The sequence below is a fragment of the Salmo salar genome, chromosome ssa05 (genome assembly GCF_905237065.1).
Source record: "Salmo salar chromosome ssa05, Ssal_v3.1, whole genome shotgun sequence".
NCBI lineage: Eukaryota > Metazoa > Chordata > Actinopteri > Salmoniformes > Salmonidae > Salmo > Salmo salar.
This window is the reverse complement of record NC_059446.1, coordinates 85,102,588-85,123,479: the sequence shown is the minus strand read 5'-3', so window position 1 is coordinate 85,123,479 and position 20,892 is coordinate 85,102,588. Positions and strand designations below refer to the sequence as shown.

General features: G+C 43.6%; 1 protein-coding gene across 4 annotated transcripts; it reads right to left on the bottom strand.

The window, feature by feature from the left end:
* Positions 1-894: 894 nt before the first annotated feature.
* On the bottom strand, positions 895-19,292 carry zdh11 (Probable palmitoyltransferase ZDHHC11). 4 transcript variants are annotated; one of them, XM_045717718.1, is made up of 12 exons: positions 18,981-19,292; positions 18,750-18,783; positions 11,084-11,311; positions 9,967-10,145; positions 9,632-9,733; positions 9,252-9,376; positions 5,836-6,033; positions 5,313-5,431; positions 5,030-5,088; positions 4,076-4,136; positions 3,823-3,901; positions 904-1,680 (listed from the first exon to the last, which is right to left on the bottom strand). In XM_045717718.1, the coding sequence occupies exons 1-12, from the start codon at positions 18,989-18,991 to the stop codon at positions 1,571-1,573; spliced, it is 1,305 nt and encodes a 434-aa protein (XP_045573674.1). In that variant the 5' UTR covers positions 18,992-19,292; the 3' UTR covers positions 904-1,570.
* Positions 19,293-20,892: the final 1,600 nt, after the last annotated feature.

The following is a 20,892-nucleotide window of genomic DNA, read 5'->3' as shown; positions in this document are numbered from 1 at the left end:
AAACATATTTTCTCCAGGAAATGCACCCTGGCTCTAGTCTGGGTACAGGATGTCTTGTGTGGGCTGGTCAACACACGGCCTGTGGGATTCTCTCTCTAGGGAAACAAGATTTCCCTCAAAGATACAGTAGAGGCAATTTGCATCCCAAATGGCACCCTATTCCTTTAGTGCACTACTGTTAACCAGGGCTTATAGGGTGTCATTTGGGATGCATCCTCTCTCTAGGGAAATAAGATATTCCCTAAAAGATAGAGATTGGGACAGAACCCTCTCCTTCCTTCAACGTCAACAGTTCTGCTTGGAATGCACATGGGACTTGAAAATCAAAGTCTCAAAGTCTCTGTAATTGTATTACTCTGCCCCCATCTAACCTCTGTGGGTAATTTGATTTCTATTTATGCTTAATTCTCTGATCTTGTCCACTCATGGCATAGACCTCTTTAAAGGGTTATACAACTAGTGGTAATGATTTAACATGTAGAACTGGAGATTATATAACACAGTGTCCACTGGGGCCAGGCAGGCTGGTGGTGAAACAGCACCAGAGGAGGCTGGTGAGAGGAGGACGCCTCATAATAATGGCTGGAATGGAGTGAACGGAATGGTATCAAACAAAATACATTCATTCCGTTCCAGCCATTACTATGATCCGTGTCCTCCCCATTTAAAGTGCGACCAGCCACCACTGTACAGCACTCATGGATTATCCAAGACACTAATTTAGGTACAGCTCCAAGAAATGTTTCTTAGGAATGACAAATGCTCTGCCACTCCATTGCCTGGATATACATAGGGTATAAATTAAGGACATTTATTGTAGTTCAATTGTTGTTCAATGAGTCTCAGTAGCGCCACTGTGTGGTTAGCTTGGGAATGGAACATTTCATTCAAGAGTTTGTATGGTATGTTTACACATTTTATTATTCAATTCAGGCAAGAACATTATGATCTGAAATGGCTAAATTAGCAAGTAAAACAATTCTTTAAATCCTCAGATAAAATACATAAAATTGCTACAAAATAAATGTCCTTCCCATCACTCAGTGTATATATCCTATTAAAATAGTAAATTATTTTAAAAAAGCAAATGTCACCCATCGCAGTCAAGATTTGAGAAATCACATTGTCTGTCCTCTTCCATAGGAATCCAGGTTGCATCCAATGTGTTCTATTCACTAGCACATTCCATAACATTCCATGATGCATTTTAGAAGCTCGGAATCCAAAGTTCCATTTCCAGGTCCAAGTGGTGATCGTCATAGGCAACAGCAGGAGGTCCGTTGGAGGCATCATGGTAGCTTCAATCCAGCATGAACATTCTATTTGTTCCCCAGTGCTGTGCTGGGTAAATACTGCTTCCGGTGGCCGATTCCATGGCTTCTGACCAGACAACATCAACAGTCATTCTTTGTTCATTTCCCAAAGATTTAACATGTTGTATCGACCACAGTTAGTCAACATCCAGTAGGTGATCTACTGTACTGCACACGGACGACGTTCGCTATGGCGTGTCAATGCCTTTAGTTCCTCAGGTACTGTGTGTGGCCACCTGTAGAGCATCAGAGACCAGCTACTGATGAGCTCTGTCAGTGTAGGGGACCCCCTCACACTGGCCTGCTCTGGGGCCCTCTCCACCTCCACCCAACCTCCAGCCCAAGGGGTCATCCATCACCACTTCACCTTCCAGACAGAACATTTAAAACATGTCAGTGAGGAAAACCAGCAGATTGGAATTAGTTACACTGATAATCACCTAGGGCTGTGTCCCAAATTGCGCCCTATTCCCTATGCAGTGCACTACTTTTGACCAGGACCCATATTCACTGGGTGCTGGTCAAAGGTAGTGAACTAAATAGGGAACAGGGTGCCATTTGGGACACAGCTCTAGTTAAATAGGAAAGACCCAGAGACCTAAATTCAGCGTAGGCGTTTAAAAAAGTTCAGTCTTAATTTAAATTGTCTGCCCAAACTCACCTGGTATAATCTGGGTGGGTAAACTCCCCTGGTATAATCTGGGTGGGTAAACTCCCCTGGTATAATCTGGGTGGGTAAACTCCCCTGGTATAATCTGGGTGGGTAAACTCCCCTGGTATAATCTGGGTGGGTAAACTCCTCGGGTATAATCTGGGTGGGTAAACTCCCCGGGTATAATCTGGGTGGGTATACTCCCCGGGTATAATCTGGGTGGGTATACTCCCCGGGTATATTCTGGGTGGGTAAACTCCCCTGGTATATTCTGGGTGGGTAAACTCCCCAGGTATAATCTGGGTGGGTATACTAACCTGGTATAATCTGGGTGGATAAACTCCCCTGGTATAATCTGGGTGGAGAAACTCACCTGGTATAATCTGAGTGGGTACACTCACCTGGTATAATCTGGGTGGGTAAACTCACCTGGTATAATCTGGGTGGGTACACTCACCTGGTATAATCTGAGTGGGTACACTCACCTGGTATCATCTGGGTGGGTACACTCACCTGGTATCATCTGGGTGGGTAACCTGACCTGGTATCATCTGGGTGGATAAACTCCCCTGGTATAATCTGGGTGGGTACACTCACCTGGTATAATCTGAGTGGGTACACTCACCTGGTATAATCTGGGTGGGTAAACTCACCTGGTATAATCTGGGTGGGTACACTCACCTGGTATAATCTGAGTGGGTACACTCACCTGGTATCATCTGGGTGGGTACACTCACCTGGTATCATCTGGGTGGGTAACCTGACCTGGTATCATCTGGGTGGGTAACCTGACCTGGTATCATCTGGGTGGGTAAACTCACCTGGTATCATCTGGGTGGGTAAACTCACCTGGTATCATCTGGGTGGGTAAACTCACCTGGTATCATCTGGGTGGGTAAACTCACCTGGTATCATCTGGGTGGGTAAACACACCTGGTATCATCTGGGTGTGTAAACTCACCTGGTATAATCTGGGTGGGTAAACTCAACCGGAATCATCTGGGTGGGTAAACTCACCTGGTATCATCTGGGTGGGTAAACTCACCTGGTATCATCTGGGTGGGTAAACTCACCTGGTATCATCTGGGTGGGTAAACTCACCTGGTATCATCTGGGTGGGTAAACTCACCTGGTATCATCTGGGTGGGTAAACTCACCTGGTATAATCTGGGTGGGTAAACTCACCTGGTATAATCTGGGTGGGTAAACTCACCTGGTATAATCTGGGTGGGTAAACTCACCTGGAATCATCTGGGTGGGTAAACTCACCTGGAATCATCTGGGTGGGTAAACTCACCTGGTATAATCTGGGTGGGTAAACTCACCTGGTATAATCTGGGTGGGTAAACTCACCTGGTATAATCTGGGTGGGTAAACTCACCTGGTATAATCTGGGTGGGTAAACTCACCTGGTATCATCTGGGTGGGTAAACTCACCTGGTATCATCTGGGTGGGTAAACTCACCTGGTATAATCTGGGTGGGTAAACTCACCTGGTATAATCTGGGTGGGTAAACTCACCTGGTATCATCTGGGTGGGTAAACTCACCTGGTATCATCTGGGTGGGTAAACTCACCTGGTATCATCTGGGTGGGTAAACTCACCTGGTATAATCTGGGTGGGTAAACTCACCTGGTATAATCTGGGTGGGTAAACTCACCTGGTATAATCTGGGTGGGTAAACTCACCTGGTATAATCTGGGTGGGTAAACTCACCTGGTATAATCTGGGTGGGTAAACTCACCTGGTATAATCTGGGTGGGTAAACTCACCTGGTATAATCTGGGTGGGTAAACTCACCTGGTATGATCTGGGTGGGTAAACTCACCTGGTATAATCTGGGTGGGTAAACTCACCTGGTATAATCTGGGTGGGTAGCTCTGTGCCATAGTAAAAGCCATTTTCCTTTTCTGATGATTTAGTGAAGTTGTCCAACTAGAACAAGAACATATTGACTTATTTTATTATAACAATATTTTCTAGCAAATGTTCCTAACTGATAGTTCTGAAACAAAAGACCTTCATACAGACAATACCCTAAATATTATTTTACAATACGATGACAAAAGTAGTTCAGTGATAACCTTTCATTTGGTTAGGGTAACTGACCTCAGTACAGAAAGATCCAGAAAGTCGACTTGAAATAGTTCCTGTTTCCTGATTCTTGCAGCTACCACAGAAAAAAACAAGGAGGTGCCATGCATAATATGTGATTCTACAAGTCTATCTTTGAGATAAGTACAATAATGTGTTATTCTATAAGTCTATCTTTGAGATAAGTACAATAATGTGTTATTCTACAAGTCCATCTTTGAGATAAGTACAATAATGTGTTATTCTATAAGTCTATCTTTGAGATAAGTACAATAATGTGTTATTCTACAAGTCTATCTTTGAGATAAGTACAATAATGTGTTATTCTATAAGTCTATCTTTGAGATAAGTACAATAATGTGTTATTCTATAAGTCTATCTTTGAGATAAGTACAATAATGTGTTATTCTATAAGTCTATCTTTGAGATAAGTACAATAATGTGTTATTCTATAAGTCTATCTTTGAGATAAGTACAATAATGTGTTATTCTATAAGTCCATCTTTGAGATAAGTACAATAATGTGTTATTCTATAAGTCTATCTTTGAGATAAGTACAATAATGTGTTATTCTATAAGTCTATCTTTGAGATAAGTACAATAATGTGTTATTCTATAAGTCTATCTTTGAGATAAGTACAATAATGTGTTATTCTATAAGTCTATCTTTGAGATAAGTACAATAATGTGTTATTCTATAAGTCTATCTTTGAGATAAGTACAATAATGTGTTATTCTATAAGTCTATCTTTGAGATAAGTACAATAATGTGTTATTCTATAAGTCTATCTTTGAGATAAGTACAATAATGTGTTATTCTATAAGTCTATCTTTGAGATAACTTTTACACTTTGGAAGACTACAATTTCACAGCTGCATAGCAGGAAAACTTCCAGTACTTGTGTCTTGCAACACTGTACATGATAACCAAATGCATCGGTATCATGATTTCCTAGTGGGATTACCTACCTGACACTGTCTGACAACAACGCATCACAATCCATGGAGGGCTCCATTTGCAGATGATTCTAAAAAACAATAAAATCAACATATCAATCCTGAGAATACATGATTGTGTAGTCTCACTTGTACCAAACTCATAGCTGTGGGATTGAAAAAAAATTGTTTGCATGCAACTATTGGAATTAGGGTCGCAATATTCCAGTAACTTTCCCAAAATGCCAAGTTCTTCCAGAAATCCTGGTTGGTTAATCACCAAGGCCAGAGAGGAGTAGTGAAACAAGGATCTGACCTGTCCTGCGTTGCCGTTGCTGTCAGATGACTGGGGAAAGCCCATCTCTATGTCCTGCTGGCTGGCCTGTTTACGCCGTCTTGTTATAATGTAGTCATACGTGCTCATTCTGTTTAACACTGCAGAGACCAGAGGAATGAAGGAAGGAAGACATGCAGTATGTAGTGTCTTGTTGTGATGACCTTGTGTATTGTTGTAATGCTGCAAGAGAAACATCCTCAGAGAGAATAATGAAGTGTTGTCATGCCAACTCACATACACATACACTATTCCATCGGTTCCATTGTACTAAATCAAGCTAAAATCTAGTATATGGAAGGTATTCAAAAGTATTTTGACATATGTACAATATTTTACCCAGGTCTGGGCCCGTATTCACAAAGTCTCAGAACAGAACTGCTGATCAATGATCAGTTTTGCTTTTCAGATCATAATGAACACACTTATGTTTTTATATCCTAGATCAGCACTTTCACTCTGAGACACTTGATACATACAGCCCCTGGACCAGTTTGTAACTCACAGAGATAGATGTGGAAGCCCAGTAGGTGAACCAGCAGCAGTAGAGAGCCAGTAGCCAACATGACCGTGAGGAAGGCTACAACCAGGAGACTCCCTGAGCTTGTCTCCATGGGTACCAGGGGCAGGAAGACCAGCCACGTCCCGTTACTCATCACACCTACAGACAGGAAGACCAGCCACGTCCCGTTACTCATCACACCTACAGACAGGAAGACCAGCCACGTCCCGTTACTCAACACACCTACAGACAGGAAGACCAGCCACATCCCGTTACTCATCACACCTACAGACAGGAAGACCAGCCACGTCCCGTTACTCATCACACCTACAGACAGGAAGACCAGCCACGTCCCGTTACTCAACACACCTACAGACAGGAAGACCAGCCACGTCCCGTTACTCATCACACCTACAGACAGGAAGACCAGCAACGTCCCGTTACTCAACACACCTACAGACAGGAAGACCAGCCACGTCCCGTTACTCAACACACCTACAGACAGGAAGCCCAGCCACGTCCCGTTACTCATCACACCTACAGACAGGAAGACCAGCCACGTCCCGTTACTCATCACACCTACAGACAGGAAGACCAGCCACGTCCCGTTACTCATCACACCTACAGACAGGAAGACCAGCCACGTCCCGTTACTCATCACACCTACAGACAGGAAGACCAGCCACGTCCCGTTACTCATCACACCTACAGACAGGAAGACCAGCCACGTCCCGTTACTCATCACACCTACAGACAGGAAGACCAGCCACGTCCCGTTACTCATCACACCTACAGACAGGAAGACCAGCCACGTCCCGTTACTCAACACACCTACAGACAGGAAGACCAGCCACGTCCCGTTACTCATCACACCTACAGACAGGAAGACCAGCCACGTCCCGTTACTCAACACACCTACAGACAGGAAGACCAGCCACGTCCCGTTACTCATCACACCTACAGACAGGAAGACCAGCCACGTCCCGTTACTCAACACACCTACAGACAGGAAGACCAGCCACGTCCCGTTACTCATCACACCTACAGACAGGAAGACCAGCCACGTCCCGTTACTCATCACACCTACAGACAGGAAGACCAGCCACGTCCCGTTACTCATCACACCTACAGACAGGAAGACCAGCCACGTCCCGTTACTCATCACACCTACAGACAGGAAGACCAGCCACGTCCCGTTACTCAACAGACCTACAGACAGGAAGACCAGCCACGTCCCGTTACTCAACACACCTACAGACAGGAAGACCAGCCACGTCCCGTTACTCAACACACCTACAGACAGGAAGACCAGCCACGTCCCGTTACTCAACACACCTACAGACAGGAAGACCAGCCACGTCCCGTTACTCATCACACCTACAGACAGGAAGACCAGCCACGTCCCATTACTCAACACACCTACACAGACAAGGGCCGTTTTTTTGCCCATACCTGACATAGATGATCAAAATCATCATCCAATTACTTCTCTGATGACCTCATATTGAACCCAGTCGTCTGCATTGCCTCCTCTCTATCTAGTCTAGTTAAGCTGACCTAACACCACCAAAGACCACGACTCACTGGTAAACTGTGGTGAGGTGATGAACTCACTGGTAAACTGTGGTGAGGTGATGAACTCACTGGTAAACTGTGGTGAGGTGATGAACTCACTGGTAAACTGTGGTGAGGTGATGAACTCACTGGTAAACTGTGGTGAGGTGATGAACACACTGGTAAACTGTGGTGAGGTGATGAACTCACTGGTAAACTGTTTTGAGGTGATGAACTCACTGGTAAACTGTGGTGCGGTGATGAACTCACTGGTAAACTGTGGTGCGGTGATGAACTCACTGGTAAACTGTGGTGAGGTGATGAACTCACTGGTAAACTGTGGTGCGGTGATGAACTCACTGGTAAACTGTGGTGCGGTGATGAACTCACTGGTAAACTGTGGTGCGGTGATGAACTCACTGGTAAACTGTGGTGAGGTGATGAACTCACTGGTAAACTGTGGGGCGATGCGGAGATAAACTCACTGGTAAACTGTGGTGAGGTGATGAACTCACTGGTAAACTGTGGTGAGGTGATGAACACACTGGTAAACTGTGGTGAGGTGATGAACTCACTAGTAAACTGTGGTGCGGTGATGAACTCACTGGTAAACTGTGGTGAGGTGATAAACTCACTGGTAAACTGTGGTGAGGTGATAAACTCACTGGTAAACTGTGGTGAGGTGATAAACTCACTGGTAAACTGTGGTGAGGTGATAAACTCACTGGTAAACTGTGGTGAGGTGATAAACTCACTGGTAAACTGTGGGGCGATGCGGAGATAAACTCACTGGTAAACTGTGGGGCGATGCGGAGATAAACTCACTGGTAAACTGTGGGGCGATGCGGAGATAAACTCACTGGTAAACTGTGGGGCGATGCGGAGATAAACTCACTGGTAAACTGTGGGGCGATGCGGAGATAAACTCACTGGTAAACTGTAGTGAGGTGATGAACTCACTGGTAAACTGTGGTGAGGTGATGAACTCACTGGTAAACTGTGGTGAGGTGATGAACTCACTGGTAAACTGTGGTGAGGTGATGAACTCACTGGTAAACTGTGGTGAGGTGATGAACTCACTGGTAAACTGTGGTGAGGTGATGAACTCACTGGTAAACTGTGGTGAGGTGATGAACTCACTGGTAAACTGTGGTGAGGTGATGAACTCACTGGTAAACTGTGGTGAGGTGATGAACTCACTGGTAAACTGTGGTGAGGTGATGAACTCACTGGTAAACTGTGGTGAGGTGATGAACTCACTGGTAAACTGTGGTGAGGTGATGAACTCACTGGTAAACTGTGGTGAGGTGATGAACTCTGGTAAACTGTGGTGAGGTGATGAACTCACTGGTAAACTGTGGTGAGGTGATGAACTCACTGGTAAACTGTGGTGAGGTGATGAACTCACTGGTAAACTGTGGTGAGGTGATGAACTCACTGGTAAACTGTGGTGAGGTGATGAACTCACTGGTAAACTGTGGTGAGGTGATGAACTCACTGGTAAACTGTGGTGAGGTGATGAACTCACTGGTAAACTGTGGTGAGGTGATGAACTCACTGGTAAACTGTGGTGAGGTGATGAACACACTGGTAAACTGTGGTGAGGTGATGAACTCACTGGTAAACTGTGGTGAGGTGATGAACTCACTGGTAAACTGTGGTGCGGGGATGAACTCACTGGTAAACTGTGGTGAGGGGATGAACTCACTGGTAAACTGTGGTGAGGTGATGAACTCACTGGTAAACTGTGGTGAGGTGATGAACTCACTGGTAAACTGTGGTGAGGTGATGAACTCACTGGTAAACTGTGGTGAGGTGATGAACTCACTGGAAAACTATGGTACGGTGAGGAGAAGAAAACATACTGTCAAACTGTTGTGCGGTGCGGAGACTGGCAGGGTCCATATAATGCTGGATGAAGATGAACAGGATGACCACGAGAAGCACGAGGACGCCCAGCGTAGCAGACAACACCGTCACAAAGAAGTACCTGAGGAGGAGAAACAGAGAAACGTGGCTTTGATCTCAATCAAATGTATTGGATTTAACCTTGTCCTTTTTATATGAGGCACAAAGTGCTTTCCAGTTACCCGGCCCAGACCCCAAAGAACAAGCAAAGCAGATGCTAAAGCAAAGTGGCTGAAATAAACTACATTTAAAAGAATGATATTCAAAACAATATTTCCTCAAACTCTTAGTAGTCAACGTTGACTGAAATGGGCCATCCTCCCATGCTTCCTCTTACCAGTAGTTCTGACCCCCCACACAGTTATTCAGCCATTTACAGTGGTGGTCAAAGTCTTCAATACACTTGTTGCACACACCACAGTGCTTCACTTTCGGGTCCCTAGAGAGAGACACAGAGAAACCACATCAACCTTGTTGCAATTTCCTCAATGAGAAAAAAAACACAATTGTATCTCAATGTATAGTATAATGCAACAGGTCAGAAATATATACTTTTAAAGGGGAAATCCTGAATTCAAACCGGAACAAAATATCCGCCCGCCACTTTTAAAAGTGAAAACATTTGACCATTTCCAGATTGCTCTTTTAAAGAGACTTGGGTGAGATACATACACATTGATTTTACACAGGTAGCAGTGTAGGTTGTGGATAACATGAGGTTGTTTCTTCTTGTCGAAGACAGGCAGTGGGTTGGAGTAGCTCTTCTTGGCACGGACGCCTGCCTCTGCTGGGTCTATAGACACGGCAGCTAGATGGGTGACCAGGTGCACAATGAAGGCTATACCAGTCAGCTGCATAGTGGAATGGTCAAGGGTCTAACAAGGGAAATATTGATAGAATTGATAAAATAACCACACCATGAACCATAGTAGAATCCAAACCAGCTTGAATATCTGATTCAGTATCGATGTTTGACATAAGAAGTGTCCACTCTCATTCCAGATGTCATTTTCACAGACCTTAGTGACTTCAAATGACTATACGGTATACTAGTGAATAATACTAGTGAATAATACTAGTGAATAATACTAGTGAATAATATAACCTTCAACTCATTCATGATCTTCTCACAGAAGATTCCATTGTGTGTGGAAGAGCCACACATAAGAAACGGGGCATTTAGGAGAGCCATGGAGGTACACAAAAGCTTCTCTATGTGAGGAGGAGTAGTAGTGCCAAGTCTGAATAAATAAACCCTTTCTGTTTCTGCCATCAACCTGCTAGCCTTTAAACAAGAGGTGCAGCTGACATCATACTGCAGTCAAATCAAGACAAAAGAGCTGTGATGACAGTGGCTTACATCCCAAATGTCACCCTATTCCCTATATAGTGCACTACTTTAGGTCAAAAGTTGTGTACTATGTAGGGAATAGGGTGCCATTTGGGACGCATGGCAACATTAAAGCCTTCTATGCAATGTATAGGTCTTGCTCTTCACTCAAAGCAGAAATATTTCAGGAACTGAAACCAAGCAAGACATCTCACAGAAAACATCTGACGTGAACACCTTGGTCAAATATTTACACTTATTTGAGTTGAGAATGACTTTTGGTACTATTCTATTGGTTCTACTTGTACCTGGAAAACTAAATCAAATGGTTCTACTTGTACCAGGCAAAGTCAATCGAGTGCAGCTCAAGTATTTGAAAGTATTTGACCCAGGCCCCCTTGAAACCTTTTCAACCTCGGCTTTCGACCCAGAGTCCTTGACTCCTTGAGTAAAGGTTACAGAGTAGGCCATGTGGCTCCAGGGTGAAGGTAGTAGTGGAATATAGATCCCAAAGCCAACTACAGCCATGTAGCTGTATATGGTCCATCCCACCAGCTGGAAGGAGTGAGGGGGACAGGCCCAGCCGTTAACCCTGGAGAGAGATGCCGTCGAGGGGGTCACCAGCTCATTCCTGCTGCTGCCGCGTGCAGGGGCCGTCCGCCTCAGCCCCCGCCCAAAACAGCTCATCTGGAACACAGAAGACAGCGACACATAGGACCAAGGTCCCAAATGGCACCCTATTCAGTGCACTACTTTAAACCAGGACACATAGTGCTCTGATCAAATGTAGTGCACTATATAGAGACTAGTGTGCCATTTGGGACGGAGCCCAGGCCTTTCTCCTGACCACAATACCTGGCCAGGAAAACCTCTCTGGATGTAGACTATGATGACTAGGACCCTGGTTATAGACTATGATGACTAGGAATCTGGTTATAGACTATGATGACTAGGACCCTGGTTATAGACTACAACCCTGGTTATAGACTATGCTGACTAGCACCCTGGTTATAGACTATGCTGACTAGGACCCTGGTTATAGACTATGATGACTAGGACCCTGGTTATAGACTATGATGACTAGGACCCTGGTTATAGACTACAACCCTAGTTATAGTCTATGGTGACTAGGACCCTGGTTATAGACTATGATGACTAGTACCCTGGTTATAGTCTGCGATGACTATCACCCTGGTTATAGACTATGCTGACTAGCACCCTGGTTATAGACTATGATGACTAGGACCCTGGTTATAGACTATGATGACTAGGACCCTGGTTATAGACTATGCTGACTATCACCCTGGTTATAGACTATGCTGACTAGCACCCTGGTTATAGACTATGCTGACTAGGATCCTGGTTATAGTCTATGATGACTAGGACCCTGGTTATAGACTATGCTGACTATCACCCTGGTTATAGACTATGCTGACTAGCACCCTGGTTATAGACTATGATGACTAGGACCCTGGTTATAGACTATGATGACTAGGACCCTGGTTATAGACTATGATGACTAGCACCCTGGTTATAGTCTATGATGACTAGCACCCTGGTTATAGACTATGATGACTAGGACCCTGGTTATAGTCTATGATGACTAGGACCCTGGTTATAGACTATGATGACTAGGACCCTGGTTATAGACTATGATGACTAGGACCCTGGTTATAGTCTATGATGACTAGGATCCTGGTTATAGTCTATGATGACTAGGACCCTGGTTATAGACTACAACCCTGGTTATAGACTATGCTGACTAGGACCCTGGTTATAGACTATGCTGACTAGGACCCTGGTTATAGACTATGCTGACTAGGACCCTGGTTATAGACTATGCTGACTAGGACCCTGGTTATAGACTATGCTGACTAGGACCCTGGTTATAGACTATGATGACTATCACCCTGGTTATAGACTATGATGACTAGGATCCTGGTTATAGTCTATGATGACTAGGACCCTGGTTATAGACTATGATGACTAGGACCCTGGTTGTAGACTATGATGACTAGGACCCTGGTTATAGACTACAACCCTGGTTATAGACTATGATGACTAGGACCCTGGTTATAGACTATGCTGACTAGGACCCTGGTTATAGTCTATGATGACTAGGACCCTGGTTATAGACTATGATGACTAGGACCCTGGTTATAGACTATGATGACTAGGACCCTGGTTATAGACTATGATGACTAGGACCCTGGTTATAGACTACAACCCTGGTTATAGACTATGATGACTAGTACCCTGGTTATAGACTACCACCCTGGTTATAGTCTATGATGACCAGGACACTGGTTATAGAATATGATGACTTAGGATCCTGGTTATAGAATATGATGACTTAGGATCCTGGTTATAGTCTATGATGACTAGGACCCTGGTTATAGAATATGATGACTAGGACCCTGGTTATAGACTATGATGACTAGGACCCTGGTTATAGACTACAACCCTGGTTATAGACTATGATGACTAGTACCCTGGTTATAGACTACCACCCTGGTTTTAGACTATGATGACTAGGACCCTGGTTATAGACTATGATGACTAGGACCCTGGTTATAGACTACCACCCTGGTTTTAGACTATGATGACTAGGACCCTGGTTATAGACTATGATGACTAGGACCCTGGTTATAGACTATGATGATTAGGACCCTGGTTATAGACTATGATGACTAGCACCCTGGTTATAGTCTATGATGACTAGGACCCTGGTTATAGACTATGATGACTAGGAATCTGGTTATAGACTATGATGACTAGGACCCTGGTTATGGTCTATGATGACTAGGACCCTGGTTATGGTCTATGATGACTAGGACCCTGGTTATAGACTATGATGACTAGCACCCTGGTTATAGTCTATGATGACTAGGACCCTGGTTATAGTCTATGATGACTAGGACCCTGGTTATAGTCTATGATGACTAGGACCCTGGTTATAGTCTATGATGACTAGGACCCTGGTTATAGACTATGATGACTAGGACCCTGGTTATAGACTATGATGACTAGCACCCTGGTTATAGTCTATGATGACTAGGACCCTGGTTATAGTCTATGATGACTAGGATCCTGGTTATAGTCTATGATGACTAGGACCCTGGTTATAGACTACAACCCTGGTTATAGACTATGATGACTAGTACCCTGGTTATAGACTATGCTGACTAGGACCCTGGTTATAGACTATGCTGACTATCACCCTGGTTATAGACTATGATGACTAGGACCCTGGTTATAGACTATGATGACTAGGACCCTGGTTATAGTCTATGATGACTAGGACCCTGGTTATAGTCTATGATGACTAGGACCCTGGTTATAGTCTATGATGACTAGGACCCTGGTTATAGTCTATGATGACTAGGACCCTGGTTATAGACTATGATGACTAGGACCCTGGTTATAGACTATGATGACTCGGACCCTGGTTATAGACTATGATGACTAGGACCCTGGTTATAGTCTATGATGACTAGGACCCTGGTTATAGACTATGATGACTAGGACCCTGGTTATAGACTATGATGACTAGGACCCTGGTTATAGACTATGATGACTAGGACCCTGGTTATAGACTATGATGACTAGGACCCTGGGGGACCAGTACCGAGAAAAAAATGTTTGAAATGTATGCATTCACTACTGTAAGTCGCTCTGGATAAGAGCGTCTGCTAAATGACTAAAATGTTTTAAATGTTTAAATGTTTATAGACTACAACCCTGGTTATAGACTACAACCCTGGTTATAGTCTATGATGACCAGGACCCTGGTTATAGACTATGCTGACTAGGATCCTGGTTATAGAATATGATGACTTAGGATCCTGGTTATAGAATATGATGACTTAGGATCCTGGTTATAGTCTATGATGACTAGGACCCTGGTTATAGAATATGATGACTAGGACCCTGGTTATAGACTATGATAACTAGGACCCTGGTTATAGACTACAACCCTGGTTATAGACTATGATGACTAGCACCCTGGTTATAGACTACCACCCTGGTTTTAGACTATGATGACTAGGACCCTGGTTATAGACTATGATGACTAGGACCCTGGTTATAGACTACCACCCTGGTTTTAGACTATGATGACTAGGACCCTGGTTATAGACTATGATGACTAGGACCCTGGTTATAGACTATGATGACTAGGACCCTGGTTATAGACTATGCTGACTAGGACCCTGGTTATAGACTATGATGACTATCACCCTGGTTATAGTCTATGATGACTAGGACCCTGGTTATAGACTATGATGACTAGGAATCTGGTTATAGACTATGATGACTAGGACCCTGGTTATGGTCTATGATGACTAGGACCCTGGTTATAGACTATGATGACTAGCACCCTGGTTATAGTCTATGATGACTAGGACCCTGGTTATAGTCTATGATGACTAGGACCCTGGTTATAGTCTATGATGACTAGGACCCTGGTTATAGTCTATGATGACTAGGACCCTGGTTATAGACTATGATGACTAGGACCCTGGTTATAGTCTATGATGACTAGGACCCTGGTTATAGACTATGCTGACTAGGACCCTGGTTATAGACTATGCTGACTAGGACCCTGGTTATAGACTATGATGACTATCACCCTGGTTATAGACTATGATGACTAGGACCCTGGTTATAGACTATGATGACTAGGACCCTGGTTATAGACTATGATGACTAGGACCCTGGTTATAGACTACAACCCTGGTTATAGACTATGATGACTAGTACCCTGGTTATAGACTACCACCCTGGTTATAGTCTATGATGACCAGGACCCTGGTTATAGAATATGATGACTTAGGATCCTGGTTATAGAATATGATGACTTAGGATCCTGGTTATAGTCTATGATGACTAGGACCCTGGTTATAGAATATGATGACTAGGACCCTGGTTATAGACTATGATGACTAGGACCCTGGTTATAGACTACAACCCTGGTTATAGACTATGATGACTAGTACCCTGGTTATAGACTACCACCCTGGTTTTAGACTATGATGACTAGGACCCTGGTTATAGACTATGATGACTAGGACCCTGGTTATAGACTACCACCCTGGTTTTAGACTATGATGACTAGGACCCTGGTTATAGACTATGATGACTAGGACCCTGGTTATAGACTATGATGATTAGGACCCTGGTTATAGACTATGATGACTAGCACCCTGGTTATAGTCTATGATGACTAGGACCCTGGTTATAGACTATGATGACTAGGAATCTGGTTATAGACTATGATGACTAGGACCCTGGTTATGGTCTATGATGACTAGGACCCTGGTTATAGACTATGATGACTATCACCCTGGTTATAGTCTATGATGACTAGGACCCTGGTTATAGTCTATGATGACTAGGACCCTGGTTATAGTCTATGATGACTAGGACCCTGGTTATAGTCTATGATGACTAGGACCCTGGTTATAGACTATGATGACTAGGACCCTGGTTATAGACTATGATGACTAGCACCCTGGTTATAGTCTATGATGACTAGGACCCTGGTTATAGTCTATGATGACTAGGATCCTGGTTATAGTCTATGATGACTAGGACCCTGGTTATAGACTACAACCCTGGTTATAGACTATGATGACTAGGACCCTGGTTATAGACTATGCTGACTAGGACCCTGGTTATAGACTATGCTGACTAACACCCTGGTTATAGACTATGATGACTAACACCCTGGTTATAGACTATGATGACTAGGACCCTGGTTATAGACTATGATGACTAGGACCCTGGTTATAGACTATGATGACTAGGACCCTGGTTATAGTCTATGATGACTCGTACCCTGGTTATAGTCTATGATGACTCGTACCCTGGTTATAGTCTATGATGACTCGTACCCTGGTTATAGACTATGATGACTAGGACCCTGGTTATAGACTATGATGACTAGGACCCTGGTTATAGACTATGATGACTAGGACCCTGGGGACCAGTACCGAGAAAAAAATGTTTGAAATGTATGCATTCACTACTGTAAGTCGCTCTGGATAAGAGCGTCTGCTAAATGACTAAAATGTTTTAAATGTTTAAATGTTTATAGACTACAACCCTGGTTATAGACTACAACCCTGGTTATAGACTATGATGACTAGTACCCTGGTTATAGACTACCACCCTGGTTATAGTCTATGATGACCAGGACCCTGGTTATAGACTATGCTGACTAGGATCCTGGTTATAGAATATGATGACTTAGGATCCTGGTTATAGAATATGATGACTTAGGATCCTGGTTATAGTCTATGATGACTAGGACCCTGGTTATAGAATATGATGACTAGGACCCTGGTTATAGACTATGATGACTAGCACCCTGGTTATAGACTACCACCCCTGGTTTTAGACTATGATGACTAGGACCCTGGTTATAGACTATGATGACTAGGACCCTGGTTATAGACTACCACCCTGGTTTTAGACTATGATGACTAGGACCCTGGTTATAGTCTACAACCCTGGTTATAGACTATGATGACTAGGACCCTGGTTATAGACTACCACCCTGGTTTTAGACTATGATGACTAGGACCCTGGTTATAGACTATGATGACTAGGACCCTGGTTATAGACTATGATGACTAGGACCCTGGTTATAGACTATGATGACTAGGATCCAAAGTTCTTCATTTTTTTGTGTCAAATGGCCAAGTACAACTTGCCCCCTTCCATCATCACACCAAAAGTGAAAGGGATGTTTTGTGTCTCTTTTAGAACGCATGATGCCACACTGGTAGGCTGCGGTTACATTTGCCAGGGAAATGAGTTGAGTTGTAGCATGACGGCATCGTTACCATCCCCACAACCATCCTGTATCAACAGCTTATCTCACAGTGTCCATAGCGGTTCAGCATTGTATCTAAACACTCTGGGCTGACGTCCCAAATGGCACCCGATTCCCTATATATTACACTACTTCTGACCAGGACCCATAGCGCTCTAGTCTAATGTCGTGCACTATATAAAGAACAGGGTGCCGTTTGGGACGGACGCAACTGTGGTCATAATATCCAACCCTTCTGGACGGTTTTGGTTAAGATGAAAACAAATTTACTTCCTTTTCTTTGGACTATCTGTTTTTTAAAAACAGAAGTTCGTTTCACAAGGAGGATATTGCTTTGAGCAGTCAGCCAGTCACATTTTAACCTTTCCCAATCAAAGCTGAACTTTTTCTATGACATTTACGCGGACAAACTCCTCCTATGCCACTATGTTTCTATCGTTATTTCTTTCTGACTTAAAATTGTCCCTTCCTCGTCTTACCTTCTCCACTAAGCTGTCAAAATCATAATGACCATTCTCTTAATTCTCAAAATTCAATAGTCAGAATGTTAGTGCATGAAAAATGATGATGCTGTAGAGCTAATCGTATTGTCATCATCTTAATTTTGGCACACATGGGCATTGAGCCAGCGCTTTGACATGGGCGTATGATCCTGTGTGCCTCCTGAGTTCATTGACAGGGGTTGAAATTCGGTTGCCTAGCAAATTCAGTAATAAATCCCTGTGGCGTATTCATTAAGCGCCATACGGAAGAAGATGTACTGAAACTGGGAAAGACTAGTCTAGACTTGTCCTATAAGAAACCCTCGTTTTCGTTTGCAGTTGTAAAACGTTTTGCCCCGGTGTGGACTAATGAATAGGACCCAGGCTTCTTATTTGAGCTCCTGCCAATCGGATGGTTTCTCCGACTACACTGTTTTCCTAGGCAAATAATGTAGCCCTAGTTCCCACAATAGTTGAAACATAAATCGAGACAGGAAAATGTATAGTGAGGCAAATGGCTTTATTATAGAGAAGCCGTAACAAAATGCACCAACCGGACGTTTGTAACTGCGAATGTTCCATAATGCGATTTGTTTTCATCATCTGTCAGTCACACACTCAACAACGCTAGCAAACAACACCACAATCAGAACTAAACATTTTCCAAAACACCAACGTGCACAGCTGCAAACATAAAATACATAAACTGATTAGACACATTATATCAAAACACATCAAATGTTCTATTGAAGTTGACCTTTTTACATCTGTAAAGTGTATTCAGAATTATTAGAAAATTACTTACGTTTGTCGGATGGCGTTCAATAACGAAAAGCACACTGTGATGACAAAAATAAATATTTGCTCAAATTAAGAAGCAGAATTCACCGTCTTGATTGCCCATAATTGTTTGGTTCACCCAATCAGTCGGACTTATGTCTCAACTACAGTCTCTTGCCAAAACGCAAAAGCGCACTGAATCAATTGAGCAGGCAACACTTAGGAAGGCTACTAGGCTATATAAAATGTAACGTACGTAAGATCCATATCAAAGGAACTTGCACGGTGGGTGTCAGTCAATCATCATAAGTTGGAGAACTTATCTCGCCGTGCGACCACTGCTATGGAAACTGGCCTTGGAGAAACGCGCATGCTCCGTACGCGGTGCTAATATAACACCCTCTGAAAGGATGCCTTTAACATTTACCAGGCTGACTGCACAACCAACTTTTTCAGTACTTTTCATACCTAAAACATTATTTTTTTTTTATAAAAATGAAATATATGTCTACATATGCAGCCTAGAACTCTAGCCCTATAACCTTGGCATTGCATTCAACTTCATGTAGCTATAATTAGGGGAGATTCTTTCCCATGACTGGTTTGCTTCTTTAGGAGTAATTTACTTTACAGTTATTATGCTACATAATTTATAGCCTCCACAGAACAACAGGAACTGAAACCAGGTAGGAAATACTGTGGCAGTGAAACTTCTGCTTTCTTAACAGACTCCTACACATGCTTTAAAGTCTGCATCCTAAATGGAACCCTGTTCCCTTTATAGTGCACTTTTAAAGAATGTGTAGGAGTCTGTTCCAGTTCATCCGAAAGGTGTTCGATGGGGTTGAGATTTCCCTTCACTGGAACTAAGGGGCCTAGCCAGAACCATGAAAAACAGCCCCAGGCCATTATTCTTCCTCCACCAAACTTTACAGTTGGCACTATGCATTGGGGCAGGTAGGGGTTCTCCTGGCATCCGCCAAACCCAGATTTATCTGTCAGACTGCCAGATGGTGAAGCGTGATTCATCACTCAAGAGAACGCATTTCCACTGCTCCAAAAAGTCCAATGGTGGCGAGCTTTACACCACTCCAGCCGACGCTTGGCATTGCGCTTGGTGATATCAGGCTTGTGTGCGGCTGCTCGGCCATGGAAAACCATTTCATGATGCTCCTGACGAACAGTTCTTGTGCTGATGTTGCTTCCAGGGGCAGTTTGAAACTCAGTAGTGAGTGTTGTAACCGAGGACAGATCATTTTAATGCCCTACACGCTTCAGCACTAGGTGGTCCCGTTCTGTGAGCTTGTGTGGCCTACCACTTCGCGGCTGAGTCGTTGTTGCTCCTAGACGTTTCCATATTACAATAACAGCACTTACAGTTGACCTGGGAAGCTCTAGCAGGGCAGAAATTTGACAAACTTACTTGTTGGAAAGGTGGCATCCTATGACAGTGCCACGTTGAAAGTCACTGAACTCTTCAGTAAGGCCATTCTACTGCCAATGTTTGTCTATGGAGATTGCATGGCAGTGTGCTCTATTTTATACACCTGTCAGCAACGGGTTTGGCTGAAATAGCAGAATATACTAATTTAAAGGTGTCCACATACTTTTGTATATATAGTGTATATTGTTCCTTTGTATCCTGTTTCTTACCCACCGTCCCTAATGGTCTGAATGAACCCTTTTCATAACTTGATGGGCATAAACCAGCACAGACCTACTAACAACATTGACATTCATTTCAGTGTGATGTTTTGAACTCAACATTGAATAGTCTCTTTCCTCTCAGCCACAGAGATACGTGGCTGTGAGAAGAAGATGGAACATTGCATGGCAACTGTGTTACCTTTCCATTAATACAAGAGTCCATTCTAGAATTGTCCTTAAATAGAACAGACAGTCCAGCTAAAACTGGTGGGTTGGACATGTAGCTTAGCAACAATAGCTCTTGGGTGGCCTGTAAGAGACTCCCACTCCAACATGCTTGTTCCTTTTCTCACTAACAGTGGGCAGCCATGTAAACACAGGGACCAGTCCTTTTCACACCGGACCAATACAACCTGCGTGATAACATCCTTTATGAGAGGAGGACAGTTGGTAGGCTCCTGGGGCCTTATTATATATCAAGTGTCTCAGAGTAAAGACTGCTGATTTAGGATCAGTTTAGC